The following is a 20,695-nucleotide window of genomic DNA, read 5'->3' on the forward strand; positions in this document are numbered from 1 at the left end:
TATATATATATATATATATAAAGATAAGACTGGGTGATTTTGTCAGTTTCCTTTAGTGACATCAAAATTTTTGTAGTGATACCAGTATTTTTCAGAGGGGGAAAAATCTTGATTAATTTATACTTTATGGAACCAGTTTCTATATTATTGGCATTTTAGTAAAAAGGCAGTGTATTAACTAATTGAGGGAGTATATGGAATGTTGTACTTGATTCTTCTTTGTATTCAGATTTGCCTTTTAGACTTAGTATTTTCAACTTCTCATACTGTCTTCCCTCCCCAGCTCAGCCCTAAATAAACTTTAATTCTCCTATTTACATCTAGTACAGTGAAAATGTTTTAATATGGCATTCTTATTTCGAAATAGATGTAAAACCACTCTTCTCTTATAAAGTAGAATTAAAATACCTAACCTTTACTTAGAAAAATTGAGGTATAGAAATGGAGATTTAGATGAGACTATATAAAATTATCTAATATTCTATTTCCCTGTTTCTAAGCTATATTTTTCAATCAATTTAGGTATATGAAAGCTGTAATGATGTGTTTTCTGAAATACAGGTGTCTTTCTCTAATTGGCTAGGAAACAAACATTATACTTATATAATTCTTAAATATAGTAGCTGTGGTTAGTGAATTGTTGCAGAGCAAAGGAACAACCTAAGATTGAAAAGATGCCTGCATCCGCTGTTAAATATTCATCCAAATGAAACCCAGAGACTCTTTGAAACAAAGAGCTTGTTTGGGGAGCAGTCTCCAGGAAAAGGCTGAGATTAGAGAGAACCACAGATCACTGTGAACAGCCTTCTCACACAAGGGGGAAGCCTGTTTAAAAGATTCTCCACAAAATGCTGAAGAAACTAGTTTTTCCCATTATCCATACAAAAAGAAATCCAGAGGTGTGCGGAAAAGCAACTGAAAATCAAGATGAACAAACAGAACCATTGATCATGGAGAATGTAAATAATATAGGAAGCAGAAGGGTACGTTATTCTCAGTATTCTTGCAGATTCTTGGTGGGAAGTCGATCCACTAACTTAACAACAAAAGGCTACTATGAAAAATTATACCAGGAAAGTCCTTGGAATTAGTATTTATCACTACTGAAAGTAAATACTTTATACAAGGCTAAAGAATACACTGGACATTGCTGAAGACCTGAGAGGTCTAAGAGAAAGGCAAAATATAAAACATTTTTCTAAAAAATATTGGAAATTGAAAAATAATTTTAAAAAAACATAAAACCACACCCAGGATATATAGTATTCATCTTACAAAAAAGAGTAAATGTCGTGAAGAAAATATTCTTAACTGAAGAAGGTGTACTTTAACTGAAGAAAGACTTGTGTTTGTATATCAAAGGGGAATGTTAAAAAAAAAAAGGAGGAAAGAAGTTCATGTCTAGATATATTACAACTTCAAAGATAAAGATTTTTAAAAATCCTACAAGCTCCCAGAATCAGGAGACGTGTTACCTCCAAAGAAAAGAGACACGTCAGATTTCTCATTCTTCACTTGATCTTGGCCAAAAGGCTGAGAAGTCATTAGATTTCTTAGTCTTAAATATGTTGTTAAAAGACTGGTGGAACTATAACTACAACATTTTGTGAAAAATTACTCTGAACCTAGAATACCATTTTTAACTATTATTCAAGTGTAATGGCTAAACAAAAACATCCTTGGACATCTTGGACATACTTTATCTTTCTGAAAAAAAAAATCCAACTAGCATATTTTTCATGATACAAAATGTCTAAAAGGAAGAGATGAGATTAACTCAGGATTTTAATGAAAAATTCCAGAATAATGGCAATGAGTAGTTGGCATATTTTAAACAAAATGTCAAACTTTTGAGAACTTTGTGAAAAATCTAATGGAGGAAAGAGTAAATAACAGGTATATTACATGAATTAGATTATGATAGTTCACTGTTTCATGGCATTGATGATATGAAGGCATATTGTCTAATCTGATGAATAAGAGGAAAAGCAAAAACTCTTGGGAAAATTAACTCTATAGACAAGCCATAGGCTAAATATTATAGAGTAGGGCAAAAGTAGGTTTACAGTTGTTAGTATGGAAAATGATAACACTAATTAATAAATAATAACACAAGAAGAAACTGTTATGAGTACTCACAACTACTGCAAACCTGGGTTTTTTTGCACCACTATGTAAAGCAAACTAAAATGTGACGTGGATTTGGGCTGCTCATGAAGTATAAACATACTTTCTGAAGTGTCGTAGTTGGGTTCCCTTGGAAGGAACCAAGGGAACATATCTGAACTTCAGAAATTCTGTTCACTTTGTCATTTTTAAGTTAGTTAAATTTAAATAAACTAAAATGTAATACTTTAAATAAATTACAAATAGTGATTCTCATGGGCGGCGAGATTAGTTTGTAGGTAGGTGTTTTCCTTACCCATCTCTGTATTTTCCTGGTTTTCTGACATGAACTACTTTATTTTTTTAATGCTACTTGAAAATAAATGAAACAAAATCTTAATGACTAGAGATCACAAAAGAAGTAGTTGTGCATTTAGAACATTTTTGTGTACTAGCCTGTCTCTGAATGACAGTGGCATATAAACATAATTTCAACTGTAAAGCTATTATAAGTAGTAATCATATCAAGTTTTAAAAGATTACTTAAATCTGGGACTTCCGCCAAGATGGAGGCATAGGCAGAAACACTTTGCTTCCTTGCACAACCAAATCTAAAAACAATAAAGTTTTTAAAACAATAAATGCAACCAAACCACAGAAAATCAAACAATACGGAGTCCTAAAACAATAAACTGCTCAGCTGAACCAGTGAGAGGGGCGAAGCCAGCAGCAGAGCAGGTCGGGCAAAAAAGATCCCCTGACCCAGGTGGTGTGCAGGCAGCCAAGGGCGTGGATCCCAGGTGCGGGGTAGCTATGGGCGGACCCAGGGAAGGCACAGTGCGTCTGCCTGTCTGCGGCTGCACCGCGCATTTACGCACAGATAAACCAGTGAAGAGACGAGCATTGAGACAGACCGCGCAGGCCCCAGCGCAGGGCTGCAGACTCACACACTTGTGCTCAGATAAACAGGTGGGGGTGAGCAGTGAGGTGGACCAGGAGAGCGGAGAGGACCGCCATTGCTCCCTCTCTGGCCCTGCCCCCACATACAGCACCACAAACCAGCGACCTGGGTGGCCCCGCCCTGGTGAACACCTAAGGCGCCTCTACTCATACTTAACAAGTCAAAACATGGCTCAAGAACAACTCAGAGCCCCAGAGCCCATAAATCTAAGCAACCAAGAAATAGCCAAACTTTCAGATGCACAGTTCAAAACACTGCTGATCAGGATGCTCACAGAACTGGTTGCTTTTTAGCCACAAATTAGAGGAACATATGAAGGCTAAACTAATTGAAATGAAGGGAAATGCACGGAAACCAATAGTAGTAGAAAGGAAACTGGGACTCAAATCAAGGGAGCAGATCAGAAGGGAGAGAAAAAAATGACCAAACAGAAAAATAGGAAGAATCAAGAATTTAAAAAAATGAGGAGAGGCTAAGGAACCTCCAGGACATCTTTAAATGCTCCGACATCCGAATTATAGGAGTATCAGAAGGGGAAGAGGAACAGTCACCAGTGGAAACCTTATTTGAATAAATAATAAAAAAGAGAACTTCCCCAATCTGGCAAAGGAAATAGACTTCCAGGAAATCCAGGAAGCTCAGAGTCCCAAAGAAGTTGGACCCAAGAAGGAACACACCAAGCCACATCATCATTACATTAGCCAAGATTCAAATGAAGGAGAGAATCCTGTCCCCTATAATAAGGGGACAGTCACCTTCAAAGGAGCTCCCATCAGACTGTCAGCCGATTTCTCAGAAGAGACCTTATAGGCAAGAAGGGACTGGAAAGAAGTATTCCAAGTCATGAAATCCAAAGGCCTACATCCAAGATTGATCTATCCAGCAAAGCTTTCATTTAGAATGGAAGGACAGATAAAGTGCTTCTCAGATAAGATCAAATTCAAGGAGTTCATCACCAAGCCCTTATTATATGAAATGTTAAAGGGACTTACCTAAGAAAAAGAAGATAAAAAAGATGAACAGTGAAAAGACAGCAAACTCACAGTTATCCACAACCACACCTAAAACAAAAGCTAACTAAGAGGACAGCTAGATCAGGAGTGAACCATAGAAATGAAGATCAGATGGAGGGTTAGCAACAGGGGAGTGGGAAAAGAAGAAGGGGGGAGAAGGTATAGAAAATAAGCATAGATGGTAGGTAGAAAACAGATGGGAGATGGCAAGAATAGTAGGGGAAATATAGAATCTAAAGAACTTGAGACACATGTTCATGAACTAAAAGGGAGAATGGTGGGGGAGGGGTGTGCAGGGTGGAGGGGAATGAAGGGTGGGAAATAGAACAAATATAATGGCATAATCAATAAAATAAAAATATATTAAAAATAAATTAATAAAAGATTACTTAAATCTGGTTGAGTACATTACACACACAAAAGGCTTTCAATATTGTAGATATTTGAGAATATCTACAATGACAATTGGAAATCAAATGATAAATTATTGGGTTCACTCCTGTTTTTGGAATGGCTATCTTCTTCATAAGAGCTCAGATTTTAGTACTTCTATACTTTCTAGGTTCGATCCTGGATCTCTTATTGTGAATAAGTTAACTTGTTTGTGCTCAGGTTCCAATCTTTAAAATAGGGATTGCAGTACCTCATGGAGGTATAGTAAATACCTCATGAAGGTATAGTAAATAAAGGTAAATGAGTTCATATATGGATGTACATAGCATATGTGCTATCATAGAATAAGCACTTGGTAAATAGTAGAAATCTGAAAGAGTTATCACAGTACACATATCCAGTTACTTAAGATGCAATGTTCAGAACCATACTTTTTTATATGCCATGGCAGCCTTATAATCTTTAAATTTAAAAAAGTCAAATGGTAATGGAAAAAAAGTACAATAAAGATTAAATTTTTTTAAATGTAATTTGTATTTACCATTATAAAGTTGGAAAACCTAATCAGGTTCATTGGTTCATAGTCATTTAAAGTAGTTAAAGCATGATTTTTCCCTTTATTTTCAAGCCTTAAAGCATAATTAACATACAATATTGTATAAGTTTAAAGTATACAATGTAATGATTTAATGTATAAATGGATATATGTATTGCAAAATGATTACCACAGTAAGGGTAGTTGACTCATCTATGACCTCACATATAGTTTTGTGTGTGTCAGTTGAGAACTATTAAAATTTACTGTCACCAACTTCCAAATATAGAATACGGTATTGTTAATTATAGTCACAATACTGTACATTACATCCTCAGAACTTTTTCATCTTATCACTGGAAATTTATACTGTTCAACCACCCTCAACCTATTTTCTTCTTCCCAGACTTCTTGTTTATTTTTTATAAATTGTATTACTTAATAATCACAAATGAGGTATTTTTTAATCTATCTTATTTCATGTATTTATGGAATATATAAATCAAGGTATTGTATATCTAAGATGTGACTATTTCAAGATCAAGCAAAGAATAGACAAATAGCAAGTTTGTATTTGAAATTCAACTTGAACCTCAGGTGGGTATGTTTAAAGCATTATTTACTGCTTTTTCTTTTTTATTAAAAAAATTTACATGTAAATTAACAGTAAACCTCATTTAATAATACTCTCTTTTACATCCTCCATTTTGTGGTCGAATTGTTTTTTTAATATACTTAATTATGAAATAAACATGGAAGTAGAAAGTATTCATTGAATGTTTATGGAATGATCACAAATATGGCTTCATTATATTGTTTATGTAGTTCATCTTGACTATATATTCAGTGCCTTTTATGTACTGAGAAGTGTATAGCATGATGGTTTTGAGTACCAATTCTGGAGTCACATAACTAAGGTTTAAAGACCTCACTCTGCCACCTATAAACTGTTTAGTCATGGAGAAATTTGTTATTAACATTATTACATAGTAGTATTCTCAGCATATAATATGCATACAAAGATAAATAAGACAATTTATAAAGTTACATAAATATGGTATTCATTTTAAGCTTTCACCGAGGATAGTTTTCTTTAAGTTGTAGAAACACTTTAATTTAAACTATTATATAATGGTATTAAATTGCAATTGACAGATGAAGTACAGTTTGTTTAATTGTGCCCTTACTTGCGTTTTCCTTCTCCCTTCTTTGATGAATACTTAAAAATATCTTATATAAGTGGTTTTCAATTATGACTAGGGCTTTTATCTGTAAAACTATAAATTCCACCAAACACTAGTATAAAAATTATCTTTTGTTTTCATTCTATTTCTTCTTTCCCCTCATTGCCCTCCTCTGTTTCCTCCATGAAAAGTCTATATCTGCATATGTTCTACATTTACTTGAAAGACTGGTGGTTTTCACTGCCCTCATCCTAAAGGACCACCTGCCTCATTTGTAACCCTGTAATAAGTAAAGTACATAGAGTTAGCTTGAATCTTACTGTCTTTAATCTTGTACAAATTAAGCAAATATGAAAAATTCTGGAATTTGGTTTTGCCTTTTTTTTTTAATATTTTATTTATTTTTCAATAGAGGGGAAGGGAAGGAGAAAGAGTGGGAGAGAAATATCAATGTATGGTTGCCTCTCATGCGTCCCCTGATGGGAACTGGCCTGCAACCCAGGCATGTGCCATGACTGGGAATCGAACCGCGATACTCTGGTTCACAGGCCCGCGCTCAATCCACTGAGCTACCCCAGCCAGGGTTTAGCTTTGCCTTTTTTAATTAACATTTGCTTTGAGTATGGCAGTATTTGTTGATAAACACATTTTTAAAAAGATTTTATTTATTTTCAGAGAAGGGGAGGGAGAAAGAGAAGAGAAGCATCAATGTGTGGTTGCCTCTCATGCACCCCCTACTGGGGACATGGCCTGCAACCCAGGCATGTGCCCTGACTGAGAATTGAACTAGCTACCCTTTGATTTGCAGGCCAGCATTCAATCCACTAAGCCTACACCACCCTGGGCTGATAAACACATTTTATTTAAATAATGTAATTTAATGGTAACATTTTCCTCTTTTCTGTCTAGGTAGTGAGTTAATAGTTATTGTACGCACGATATGTGCCAGGATATGATAGTCGCATTACATTAATTAGTTCACTAATCCTCAAAATAGCCCTGTAAATTAATACCTCATAACAGATTACTGACCTATTAAGTGTCAGAGCAAAGATTTGAACCTAGGGTTAATGGCAGAACCTGTGTACTTTTCCATTAAACCATACTGATAGTTACCGAGTATGAAAATTTCAGAGTCAGAGGATCCTAACAGCAGCATATAATTGCAATGTGAATTTAATGTATGTTTATTTGACTTAATTATATGTTATGAAGTGTGGCACAACTATCGTCTTCATTATATTTGAGTGCCACACCTTCTGTTGGGTAAAAAGTTTTCAAAAATGAAAGTAGCTGGTATTTTTGGTTTTTACTATAGAGCCTACCATTAGCTAATTAAAAATGTTTGATGAAAGGATACATGTTCATATATAATATATTTTTGAAAATGCGTTTACATGTTATCTAATTTTGTTCAGAAAATTATAATTTTTTATTGTCAACCGAGGACATTTTTTCATATCTTTTAGAGAGAGAGGAAGGGGAAGAAACATTGATGCCAGAGGGAAGCATGTATTGATTGCCTATTGAACGTGCCTGGACAAGGGATCCTGCATGCCCAAACCGGGGATTATATGTGCCTGGACTGGAAACGGGGATTCTACTCATCTGTACTGGGGATCGAACCCACAACCTTTCAGTTACCAGACAACACTCTCAACTAACTAAGCCATGGCAGCCAGGGCAAAATTATGTTTAAAACAAAATATAATAAAAGTATATGGTTTTGATTTGTTTTATTCTGTACATTGCAGAATATATTCATTATTTAAAACATTTTAAAACAGATTAAAAATTAATTGTAAGTAAATTAGTGTTTTTACTTTTATTATAGAACTAAGTAGAAATAATAGTATTATGAGCCTGTATATACTTACTACTATTTTAATAATTACGGCCAATCTTGTTTTGCCCCTCACAATTCTATATACAGTTTTTTGCATTATTAAATATCTGTGATATTAAGTAATTGGAAGCGATCTGAACGTCTCCTCAGTAGAAGATCAGTTTAAATGATTACATATTCACTCAGTGTAACCTGCAACTGTTTAAAATAGTAATGAAGAGCCCTGGCCAGTGTGGCTCAGTTGGTTGGAGCATTATCTCCTCCATAATCACAAGGTTGCAGGTTCAGTTACCAATGGTCAGGGCACATATCTATGTTGCAGGTTCTATCCTTCGTCCAGGCATGTATGGGAGGCAACCAGTTGATGCTTCTCTCTCTAAAAGCAATGAAAAAAAAATGCCCTCAGGTGAGGATAAAAATAATGAAGAAAATACAACTTCGAGAACAAGTCTGTGGTCTGTTAAATGAAAAGAAAAATGTGTGAAATGGTATACATGCTGTGATATGAGCTGCTTGATTATATAATAGTTTCATGCCCTTAAATCTTACCTGAAATTTCTGTATATCCTTCATGCCTTAGTCTCAGTGCTACTTCTTTGAGAAGCCTGCTTTCCTTCTTCAGTTCTCCCAAACAGACTTCCCCAAGTGCACTCTTTGGACTTAGTATGTAACTGGTAAGGGGCAGGACTGGTTTTTTCATCTTAGTGTCCCCTATTTCCTAGCACTGTGTGCCTGGTGGAGCATCGTAAATATTTAAGACTGATGCTAAGTGTAGAACTAATTAGATGATATGCAAAAGAAAAAATTATTCCCAGTTTCTAATAAAACTAATCATTTGATGAGAAACAATATAAATAGAATAACTATTTATAAACATAAAGAATTAAATCCTTGAAGACTACAAATAGAAAAGTCCTTAAGAACAAGTTATAAATAAGATGTTAACAGAGAAAATAATACCTGCTATATAAGTTCATATTATTGTATTCATTTACAATTCATTCATTTAATCAAGGATCAAAATAAATACTCCCCAAGTAGTTCCTTTTTTGCTACGTAAAGTTTTGTAATTCGATATTATGTATTGCATAGTTGGGAATGAAGAGTTAATATTTTTTTACAAGCAGTTATAATTTCAAAAATGTTCTTTTTGTATACTATGGGCCAGTATAACTGTTCCACTCTTTGGTATTTTGTAATACTACTGTCTTAAAGTTATCACATTTTCTTCACAGGTAAGATCATGATCTCTCTAGAGCTCCTCTACAGTGCCCAGTACCTTACAGACACTCCAAGATACTTTGGAATTTGAATTCTTGTGTGAAGAGAATTTTGAGAGCTAGATCACTTTGGAGGAAACTTAATATATTCAAATAAATTTATAATTTTAAAATTAAATACTTAGCAAATGAAGTATCATATTGGTAATGATTTTTGGTTCCATCCTCCCTTGGTCAGAGGCCTCAGTTTTCCTTTAGTTAGAGGCCTGGGTGTTCTTTTCAGTTAGAGGCCCGTGCATGCAAAATACAATTTAGCTAAAAAAGGGTGCCTCCCTAGGAATAATAAAAATCTTTTTCTTAGAAATGATATTTCACACCCTGGTTGGTGTGGCTCAGTTGGTTGGAGTGTCACAGGTTTGATTCCTGGTCAGGGTACATGCCTAGGTTTTGTGTCTGGTCCCTGGTCAGGGAATATTCAAGAGGCAGCCAGTCAGTATTTCTCCCTCACATCAATGTTTCTGTCCCTCTCTCTTTCTCTTTCTTTCTCTCTAAAATAGATAAGCATATTATCAGCAAAGATTAAAAAATAAATAATTTAAAATGGTATCATGAAATAGAATCTAGCAGTTCTCTGACTATATTCATGCAGCAGTTTGGATGAAGTTAATTTTCCATGTACTTTAACTTTCATATATTTAAAAACATGTAGGAGTTCAGCCTATTATTTCCTTTATTGTACCAAAATATTTATTATGATCAAGTCTACATTATAGTACATATAAGAAAACTAAGGAATAGAGTAATTTTAATCAAATTTGCATATCTGTTCATCTGTTATAATCTTGATTATGTAATTATAAAATGTATTTTTTTTATTGTTGACACTATTACAGATCTCTCCCTTTCCACCCCGTCCCCCCCCTTAGCATTTAGCACATTGTTTGTGTCCATGGGCTGTGCATATATGTTCTGTAGCTAATCTCTTCCAGCTCCTACACCTCCCTCCATGTATGCAATACTACATGGCTATAAAAAATATTGGGCTCATTTCACACAACAGCGTGAATGGACCTGGAGATTATGATGCTAAGTGAAATAGGCCAGTCAGAGAAAGACAAATGATCTCACTCATGTGTGGACTTTAATGAACAAATTACAATGACAAAATAAAACCAGAGACGTGGATACGTGGCACAGAATGACAGATCTCAGAGTGGATATATTTCTTTGGATTTTTCTAATTATTTTAACTATATAATCATTTCTTGTATAGTCAAAACCATTCACCTGTGTTTGAGTTACTGCCTTCTGTTGGAATCACTTGATAACTTACAGTTTTTTTAATAAAAAATCTTAACTGTAAAACAGTCTGTGATATTATATAATTAAATCTCTTAGTGTTTCTTAATTTTTTGTGTCAAAGAATCTTAAGTTAAATATCCTCTCCAGAGCAAAAAGTACCTATATGTAAAATTTAACATAACATGAGTAGCCAGTGTTTTCCTTGAAACCCAGTCCCCTGGTTTATGGACTTCTGCTTTATAGTATGCATATTTATATTACATATTTCTGATATATATATATATATATATATAGTACATTCAGTGTGTTGTGTGCTTTTAGAGGTATCAGGGAATCCCATCCGGAAGCAGATTCTCTATAAAACTTTTCCATGACACTGTAGCAGAGACATATTTCTATTGCATTATTCACCTATAAATCTGAAAATTTTTTGGATTGTTTGAAATATTTATATGCTATATTTTTCTCAGTCTTAAGTTTCTGACAGTTGTCTTTCAACCAACAACAGATTTTCTTTTCTTATTCTAGATTCTGAAGAGGCTCAGTCTGTAAATCCTTCCAGTGTTGATGAAAATATTGATTCTGAGACAGAGAAAGACTCTCTCATCTGTGAAAGTAAACAAGTAATTTCCAAAGCACCTCTTCCATCTGCCCTTGATGAGTATGAATTTAAAGATGATGATGAAGAAGAAATAAATAAAATGATTGATGATAGGCATATTCTTAGGAAAGAGCTACGAAAAGAGAGTGAATCTGAAGTAGAAAAGAATAGTTTATTTTCAAGACAGGATAAAGCTTTTTATCCTAAATCATTTAAAAGTAAAAAACAAAAGCCATCTAGGGTTCTATATTCAAGTTCTGAAAGTTCAGATGAAGAACTTCTTCAGAACAAAAAGGCTCCTACTCCCTGCTCTGTCCCTGAAATGTCAAATTCCGATACACAAACCAAAAAGGAATATGGAGTTTCAAATGAACACAAACAGAAAGGCAAAGTTAAAAGAAAATTAAAGAACCAGAACAAAAATAAAGAGAACCAAGAGCTGAAGCAAGAAAAAGAGGGGAAAGAAAATACCAGAGTAACAAACTTGACAGTTAATACAACAGCAGATTGTTCAGAAAAGACCAGAGAGGAAGGAAATTTTAGGAAATCTTTTAGCCCTAAAGATGATACTTCATTACATTTATTTCATATTTCCAGTGGTAAATCTCCCAAACATTCTTGTGGACTAAGTGAAAAGCAGTCAACACCAGTAAAACAAGAACACACCAAAACATGTTTATCACCAGGAAGCTCTGAAATGTCCTTACAGCCTGATCTTGTTCGATACGATAACACAGAGTCAGAATTCTTGCCAGAAAGCTCAAGTGTAAAATCTTGTAAGCATAAAGAAAAAAACAAGCATCAGAAAGATTTCCACTTAGAATTTGGTGAAAAATCAAATGCTAAAATAAAGGATGAAGATCATAGTTCAACATTTGAAAATTCAGATTGTACACTGAAAAAAATGGATAAAGAAGGTAAAACATTAAAAAAGCATAAATTGAAACATAAAGAAAGGGAAAAAGAAAAGCATAAAAAGGAAATTGAAGGTGAAAAGGAAAAATACAAAAATAGGGATGGTACTAAAGAGCTGCAGCGGAGTGTAGAATTTGATAGAGAATTTTGGAAAGAGAATTTTTTTAAAAGTGATGAAACTGAAGATATGTTTTTGAATATAGAACATGACTCCCTAACATTAGGAAAGAAGTCAAAGTTGGAAAAAAACCTAAAAGATGATAAATCAACCAAGGAAAAGCATGTCTCAAAAGAGAGGAACTTTAAAGAAGAACGAGAAAAGATTAAAAAAGAAAGTGAGAAATCTTTTAGGGACGAAAAAGTAAAAGATTTAAAAGAAGAAAGAGAGAATGTACCTATAGACAAAGAAACAGAAATCAGTTCTTTAGGTATAAGTGCCAGTGAGGAATCTATAGGGTTACATTCAATGGAAAAGGAAATAGAAATTGAGAAACAAGAAAAGCACATAAAAGAGAGTAAGGAAAAATCTGACAAACGATTACAAAGTAAAGAAAAGGATGTTGAGAAAACTGAAAGAAAAAATTTTGAAAAAGAGAAAAAGATAAAACATGAGCATAAGTCAGAGAAAGACAAATTAGATCTTAGTGAATGTGTTGACAGAATAAAAGAAAAAGACAAGCTATATTCACATCACACAGAGAAATGTCATAAAGAAAGTGAGAAGATAAAAAATATTAAGAAAAATGATGATAGAGATAAAAGTAGAGAAAAGATGGATAGAAAACATGACAAAGAAAAATCTGAAAAAGACAGGCATCTAGCAGAAAGCAAAGAAAAGCACTTGATGGAAAAAAAAAACAGACAGTCAGATAATAGTGATTACACTAGGTCAGAGAAAAGCAAAAACAAAGACAGAGAGGTAGATAAAAAGGAGAAATTCAGAGATAAAGAAAGTGTGAACATAACTAAACACTTCCAGGAAGAGAAGAAGTCAAGTGTAGCAGATGGTAGTAAAGCACAATATGAAAAAGCTTTATCCCTTAAAGAAAAAACAAAAGATGAACCTTTGAAAATTCCTGATGGAAAAGAAAAAGATAAGAAAGATAAAGATATAGACAGGTACAAAGAACGAGATAAACATAAGGATAAGATTCTACTAAATAGTTTATTCAAACTAAAATCTGAAGCAGATAAGCCCAAACCTAAGTCATTACCAGCATCAAAAGATATTCGACCTAAAGAAAAGAGGTTAGTGAATGATGATTTAATGCAGACAAGTTTTGAACGAATGCTAAGCCTTAAAGACTTAGAAATAGAGCAATGGCACAAAAAACATAAGGAAAAAATAAAGCAAAAAGAAAAGGAACGATTGAAAAATCGTAATTGTTTAGAACTTAAAGTAAAAGATAGAGAAAAAACAAAGCATACACTAGCTGAGTCCAAAAATAAAGAACTTACTAGGTCAAAGAGTTCAGAGTCAGCTGATGCTTTTACCAAGGAGAAACAATCTAAAGATGCTATAAGTAGCAGATCACAATCTGTTGACACCAAAAATGTAATGAATTTAGGGAAGTCATCTTTTGTCTCAGATAATAGCTTAAACAAATCTCCTAGATCAGAAAGTGAAAAGCCAGGTCTCAGCTCCAGATCTGTATCCATGATTTCTGTTGCTAGCTCAGAGGATTCCTGTCACACTACAGTGACTACCCCAAGACCTCCAGTAGAATACGATTCTGACTTTATGTTAGAGGGTTCAGATTCCCAAATGTCCTTTTCCCAGTCACCTTTTTTGCCAATTGCCAAATCTCCTGCACTTCATGAAAAGGACTTGGATAGCCTGGCTGAACTGCCAGAGCGGATTAAACCACCATATACAAGCAGACTTACAGCATCTCATCTCCGATCATCTTCTGTAGAAGAAGTTAAACTAGTTATAAATGAGGGGAGACCAACTGTAGAAGTTCGAAGATGTAGCATGCCATCTGTCATTTGTGAACATACAAAACCATTTCAAACAACATCAGAAGAAAGCAATCAAGGTGGCTTAGTTGTGCCAAGAGATTCTTGCCCTTCTCCCAAACCTGACATATCTTCAAGTGTGCCTGAAAGAGAGCTTTCAAATGTGTCTAACATTCATTCCAGTTTTGCAGCCTCTCCAACTAGATCTGTAAACAGCAAATATATTTTAGCTGAAATAAATGTTATCAAGAGTACTGCTCCAGTGGGCACTTTGATGGACAGTCCTGTTCATTTAGAGCCATCTAATCAAGTTGGTGTGATCCAAAATAAATCATGGGAAATACCTATTGAGAGACTGGAATCAGTAAGCACCAGTGACTTTATTGGCCCAAATTCTAGTACACCTGATCAAGATTCTTCTGTTCAGGTGTTTTGTAATTCTGAAAACAAAATACTGAAAGAGCAGAATACTGATTTACTAGCCCTGCACCAAACTGAACTGTCAGTAAACTCTTGTGCTCAAGATGCAGCACCCTTTCTGCCTTCACAGCAACCTGGCTCTTTCTACAGCCAATCACTTTCCGATGCTGAATCTATTTCTAAACATACGTCTTTGTCATATGTTGCCAATCAAGAGCCAGGTATTTTACAGCAGAAAAATACAGTTCAAATTATCAGTCCTGTTTCAGATACTGATAATGAATCTACAAAGGATATGGAGAATACTTTCGCCTTAACACATGTTCAAAAAACAGATGCCTTTGTTACAGTGTACTCTGAAAGCACTATTCAAGAAGCATCACCAAATTATGAGAAGGCTAGTAGTGCTTTGCCTGTATTACCATTAGAAAAGGACTTTAACAGGAGTGATTCCTCTTCCCAGCTAAATATACATTATTCATTTAGCAAACTAATGTACAAGTCTTCCAATAGCCATGAGGTTGAATATAGCACTTCTGATATTCAGGTTATTTCACATGAAAAAGAAAGCAAACTGGAGAGTTTGGTCTTAGCTGATTTGAATGATAAGTGTGATTCTGATTTATGTGAAATGAATGCAGGAATACCAAAAGGAAACCTAAATGAACAAGATACTCCAAAATTTTGTCCTGAAAGTGAAAAGTGTTTGCTTTCCCTCGAAGACGAAGAATCACAACAAAGCACTTTATCAAGTTTAGAAAACCATTCACAACAACCAGCTCAACCAGAAATGCATAAATATGCTCAATTAGTTAAAGTAGAATTAGAAGAAAATGCTGAAGATGATAAAACTGAAAACCAAATCCCTCAGAGGATGACTAGAAACAAAGCAAATACAATGGCAAATCAAAGCAAACAGATTCTTCCTAGCTGTACACTATTACCAGAAAAAGACAGTGAATCTTCATCTCCTAGAGGAAGAATAAGATTAACTGAAGAAGATGATCCTCAAATTCACCATCCACGGAAAAGGAAAGTGTCACGTGTGCCTCAGCCTGTGCAAGTGAGTCCCTCCTTACTACAAGCAAAAGAGAAAACTCAGCAGTCTCTGGCAGCCATTGTAGATTCTCTGAAATTAGATGAGATTCAGCCATACAGTTCAGAGAGAGCAAATCCATATTTTGAATTCTTGCACATAAGAAAAAAAATTGAAGAAAAGCGCAAATTGCTATGTAGTGTTATTCCTCAAGCACCTCAGTATTATGATGAATATGTTACATTTAATGGATCTTATCTCCTGGATGGAAACCCCTTAAGCAAGATTTGCATTCCCACGGTGAGTAACATCACTTGATAATACAGCTGCAGTGCTGCCCAATAGATATATACTGCAAGTCACATATGGAGTTTTAAGTTTTCTAGTAGCTACATTTTAAAATAAAAAGCAAGTAAGTTAATTTTAATATTTTATTCAGCCAAATATAGTCATAATACTATTTCAAAATATAATCAATATAGAAAAATTATTGAGACATTTTGTGTTCTTTTTCTTTGTACTAAGTATTTGAAATCTGGTGTGCTTACGGTACATCTCAAATTAAACTAGCTACATTTCAGTAAGTGTTCAGGAGCCGTATATGGTTAGCAGCTACCTTATTGAACAACACTGGTCTACAGTATTTTGTTTTTCCTTCACTTTTCCTTTTGTCCTAAAGGAGGTATGTTTTTCTTTCTTTAACGAGTAATTCCTTTGTGTGTTTTTAATCCCATTCTGTCCAGTCTTCTCTAGAATCTTCCTTTATTAAAACACTTCTTATTAGTATATTTTTAATTTTTCCTCTTCATTGGCCTTTATTCCCCCACTTTGTACATATTTGGGTCTCCTTCATCCTGGGATTTACCCCTTGACTATGTCAGTTTATCAAGTTTACCCTCTCTCTTTCCTTCACTGCTGCACTCATGGAGTCTGTGCCTCATATTTCCTGTAATCACTTCCTATTCATCCCTTGACTTTGTTATGCATTGGCATTGGCAACAGTAAGCTTGTAAATGTCAGATTCATTGGCCTCTTTCTTTTTCTTTATACTTGATCTTAGTTACATTTGATATTGTGAGCATCTTGGTGTTCATAAAATTTCCTTTCCCCACTCCTGCCCTGGTCTTTCTTGATGGCACTCTCTTCTAATTCACTGGCCTCAGTGGCTAATTCTATCTCTCTTTTAATGATATTTTACCTACCCTTTAAACATCAGAGTTCTCTAGGAATGAACTCTTCAATCAACTTTTATGTCAGTGTGATCTTAGCTATTACTATGGTTTTGGCAGTTTTTCTTGTGCCAGTTAGTCCCCCAAATTTTTTATATAGCTATATACCATCTCTCATGGTCTCCAGGATCAAATATAGGTGCATCCTGGGCATCCCTTACCTAAATGACTTTCAGATACCTGTTATACATAGGTAAGATTCCCCAGGAAGCTAACTCTGGAATTGGGTGCAAGAGATTTATTTGTAGGTGCTATCAAAGACTACAACTGTGTGTGAGGGAAGCATAACTGGGCAGATCAAGAGGTTGAACTGAAATGCAACTGCAACTGTGACCTCAGGTGAACCCACAGGAGCTCTGGAGTGGGATGGCATTTCTGATAAGTAGCCTGCACCCAGGCAAGAAACATGACCTTGGTTGTGCCAACTCACTTCTCTGAAAGGTAATTCTTAGGAGCTCTGATTAGACCTGTCAGCCAACACTCCAAGGAGTGGGGGATCAGTGCCTCACTCCTGAATTGGGGTGGGAGAGGATTTAACCATGCAGCATGGCATTCCTCAGATTTCACACAGGCTATAAGGAATGATTTTTTCTCTCTCTCAAAAACAAATCTTTACCCACTAGTGATGATACCAAAGTAGAAACTTATTAGTAACCAAATTCTAACCATTCTTAGAACTTTCTCCAGAATCTGTACAGAATCTGAGGGCCCTCATCATTATCTCTCATTTAGAACATTACAGAAACTTGTTCACTTCTTTTTTTTTTCTCCTAGTCTCTTTCTGCTGGAGCATTCTCTTACTGTTAAATTTATATCCCTTTAAAACCAGTAAGAAGCTGTTTCCTTATTTAAAGACCTCCGCTGTGATTAGCTGACTTCCTGTCCTACAGCTTAAAATCAATATTTAAGCATAGCATAACCTTTCATATTCTGACACCAATCTACCCTTCTGGCTTTATTTTCTCACTGCTCCTTCCAAACTCACCCAGTATATCCACCAACCTGAACTTTCTGTGGAAATCTCATTTACTACTTTTGGTACTTCTTGTTCTCCCTAACTGAAATGTTGCTCTCACCAGGCACCCTTTTTTATCCTCTTTTCATACCTTTGTTTCAGCTGTGATGTCACCTCTGAAATCTTGTTAAAGCAGAATTGCTTGTGTCTTCCTTATACGTCACCTATAATATACCTAATTAACTATTTATGTGTCGTCTTCTACCTCTCAGGTATAATCTGATGAAGGGTTAAGGCACTGACTCTTATGAATCCCAAGTTTATCTTCAGCCATGAATACACTACTGATTTCCATAACTGTGTTTTTAGCTGTTTCTGGACATCTCCTGAATGTCCCACAATATCTTTAAAATCATTAATACCAAACTAATTTTTCTTATCTCAGATGTGCTTTTCTTGCCCTCTCTACTTTAGTATCATTATCTACTAATTTCCCAGGCTGGAAACCCAAAATTCAACCTTCACCTCTTCCCCTGTGCCCTGCCATCACATCAGTCATTAGGTTGTATTGATTCACCTCACTTTTATTCCTCTTCTCTTTCCTACCACTGCCATACAAGCCACACAAGGGCCTCATTAACTCCTTAAACTGTTTACTCACATATTTGAATATTGCATAATCAAATATTTAAAATATTGTATATATAAATAACTATGTGCCAAGAATTGTGCCAGTGGGGTGTCAGAAATAAGCAAAATAGACATTCTGAAAAGCTGTCATGCATTCTAGTCTAGTCTCTTCTGCCAAGCTGGCCTTCTTATTATCTGGGTTCCTTATAAAAAATTCAGATCTGACTTTGTGACTACCCAGCTAAACATTATAGACTCCCAATTTTCTACATACTAAAGTCCCCATCATTGCATATAAGGTCCTCCCATACTTTTCTAGGCTTGGGTGTAGTTACTACCATGCTGTATGTACATGATGACCCAAGACTATATTATATGCCATTTCACATCATGCCCTTGCACATGTCCCTTCTTTAAAGCCCAGTTCTGAGAAAATCAAAAAAGTTTGAAGTAGGATGGTTTTTTTAGTCTCACATCCACAGAATATACCTGATACTAGTGTCTTTTAAATCTTAAAAGAGAAACTTTTATATTACCCTATTAGTAATAAGCAGCAGTAGTAGATTTAAAAGAATAAAGTTGTAAGTAAATGTGTCATTCTTTCAGCAAAATAATTTGTTAATGATGCAAAGAATATAATGCTAATTTTCTTGTTTTCCTTATTACCCCTTAAAGGGTAAGACGTTTTAACTGAAATATATTGTATCATAGGCAGGAAACAGGTTAACACTATAAAAACACATTTAAGCCCTCACAAGTGTGGCACAGTGGTTGGGCATCGTCTTGCAAAGCAAAGGGTTACCAGTCTGATTTCCAGTTAGGGCACATCGGCTGAATTTTGAGTCCGGTCCCCTGTGGGGGCCTGTATGAGAGTCAGTCAGTCAATATTTCTCTCATCAATGTTTCTCTACTTCTCTTTCTCCCTTCCCCCTCCCTAAAAAATAAATAAAATAAAATTTTAAAAGCACATTAAAATTAGAACTTTGTACACATTATTTCACTAAAGACAATTTCTAATAAACCATATTAGGTTGTCTTTTAGCACTATGTGCTTATTGATACACATATGTATATTTGTATATACAGCATGACACACACATTGCATATACATTTTGTGTGCCTGTGTTTGGTATTACTTTTTCTTATTCCTGCAAATGTGATGTAACACAAGTTTAATTCCTTTGCAGCAGCTCTCGATATGGATATATGTGTGTGTGTGTGTGTGTGTGTGTGTGTGTGTGTGTGTACACACATATATATATATAATTTCAGTTAAATTAGAATTTAGTTGTATCAAGTATCATTTCAGAAATAGGTAAAAGCAGAGCTAAGTACTATGTTTGGATGCAGTGGGGAGTTTTTTGTGTGTTTTAGTAGAGAAACACACAACTGCTTAAAGGAAGTCTGTATAACATTGCAAAACTACAGTAATAGCCCTGGCTGGTGTGGCTGAGTTTGTTGGAGCATCAGTCGGTTTTATTCTAGGTCAGGGCACATACGTAGGTTGCAGGTTCAATCCTTTGGGCATAAAAAGATAAAAACTACAACAATAACACCAAATTCTACTCTTACTCATAATAAATTTAAAGAAATTTACAGGACCCAAATCAAAACACATATATATCATCATAATTCAAGGCGAGCCCATTGAAAAATGATCTGCCCCATCAACTTAAATGTCTTTTACTTTCCACATTGATTTGACTAATTTAATCCTTATGATGTTATTTAATGTGGTTTTCAGTTTCCCATAATTCTTATAAACTGTTTACTAACAGGCTGTTACCTATAGGCTGTTTACTATAGACTTATCTATAACTGTTTACTATAGGCTGTTATCCCTGATGAACTCTAAATATAGAGTCTTGATTAGACGCTGGTCTGATTCTTTGGCAGGAGCTTTTCATATATGGTGGTGTACAATTCCTGTTACACAACATCATAAAACACTGTATTTGTTTTGTCCCACCTTCAGGAGAGTCATCTAAGTTACTCTACTGTGCCAAACATAGACTGAGCTATCTTACTTTGCCCTGATAATGCTGACAGTAATTATAAGCTAGGATGGGGGAGGGGGGTGTACATACTTCAGAGGCTAGGAGAATATTCAAGTTTCAAACAGTTGAAATTGACTGAAAAGTTAATTGTATCATTTTACTATATTATTTAATTCAGAGCACATCAGAATTTATATCTCAAGTTATGCACAAAAGGGTTTACGTTTGTAATGTAGCCCATTATGGTAAAAAAAATCTAATACTTTTAACTATATATATTTTAAATTAGATTACACCACCACCTTCACTGTCAGATCCACTCAAAGAGCTGTTTCGGCAACAGGAAGTTGTAAGGATGAAACTACGTTTGCAGCACAGCATTGAAAGGGTAAG

The 20,695-nt window shown here is 34.9% G+C and overlaps 1 protein-coding gene across 7 annotated transcripts in view; it reads left to right on the forward strand.

Moving 5' to 3' along the window:
* Nucleotides 1-20,695, forward strand: part of ANKRD12 (ankyrin repeat domain 12) — a 165,704-nt gene that overhangs the window by 127,069 nt on the left and 17,940 nt on the right. For 6 of the 7 annotated variants that reach the window (XM_053668806.1, XM_053668803.1, XM_053668807.1 and 3 more), the window contains 2 exons: nucleotides 11,089-15,791; nucleotides 20,592-20,690. In XM_053668806.1, the coding sequence (XP_053524781.1) occupies nucleotides 11,089-15,791; nucleotides 20,592-20,690 (4,802 nt within the window). Of the gene's footprint in view, nucleotides 1-7,704; nucleotides 8,445-11,088; nucleotides 15,792-20,591; nucleotides 20,691-20,695 lie in introns of those variants that run through there. The other variant, XM_037134080.2, reaches the window with a different exon arrangement.

The sequence above is a fragment of the Artibeus jamaicensis genome, unplaced genomic scaffold, assembly GCF_021234435.1.
Source record: "Artibeus jamaicensis isolate MK-2021 breed Jamaican fruit bat unplaced genomic scaffold, CSHL_Jam_final contig_511, whole genome shotgun sequence".
Classification (NCBI taxonomy): domain Eukaryota; kingdom Metazoa; phylum Chordata; class Mammalia; order Chiroptera; family Phyllostomidae; genus Artibeus; species Artibeus jamaicensis.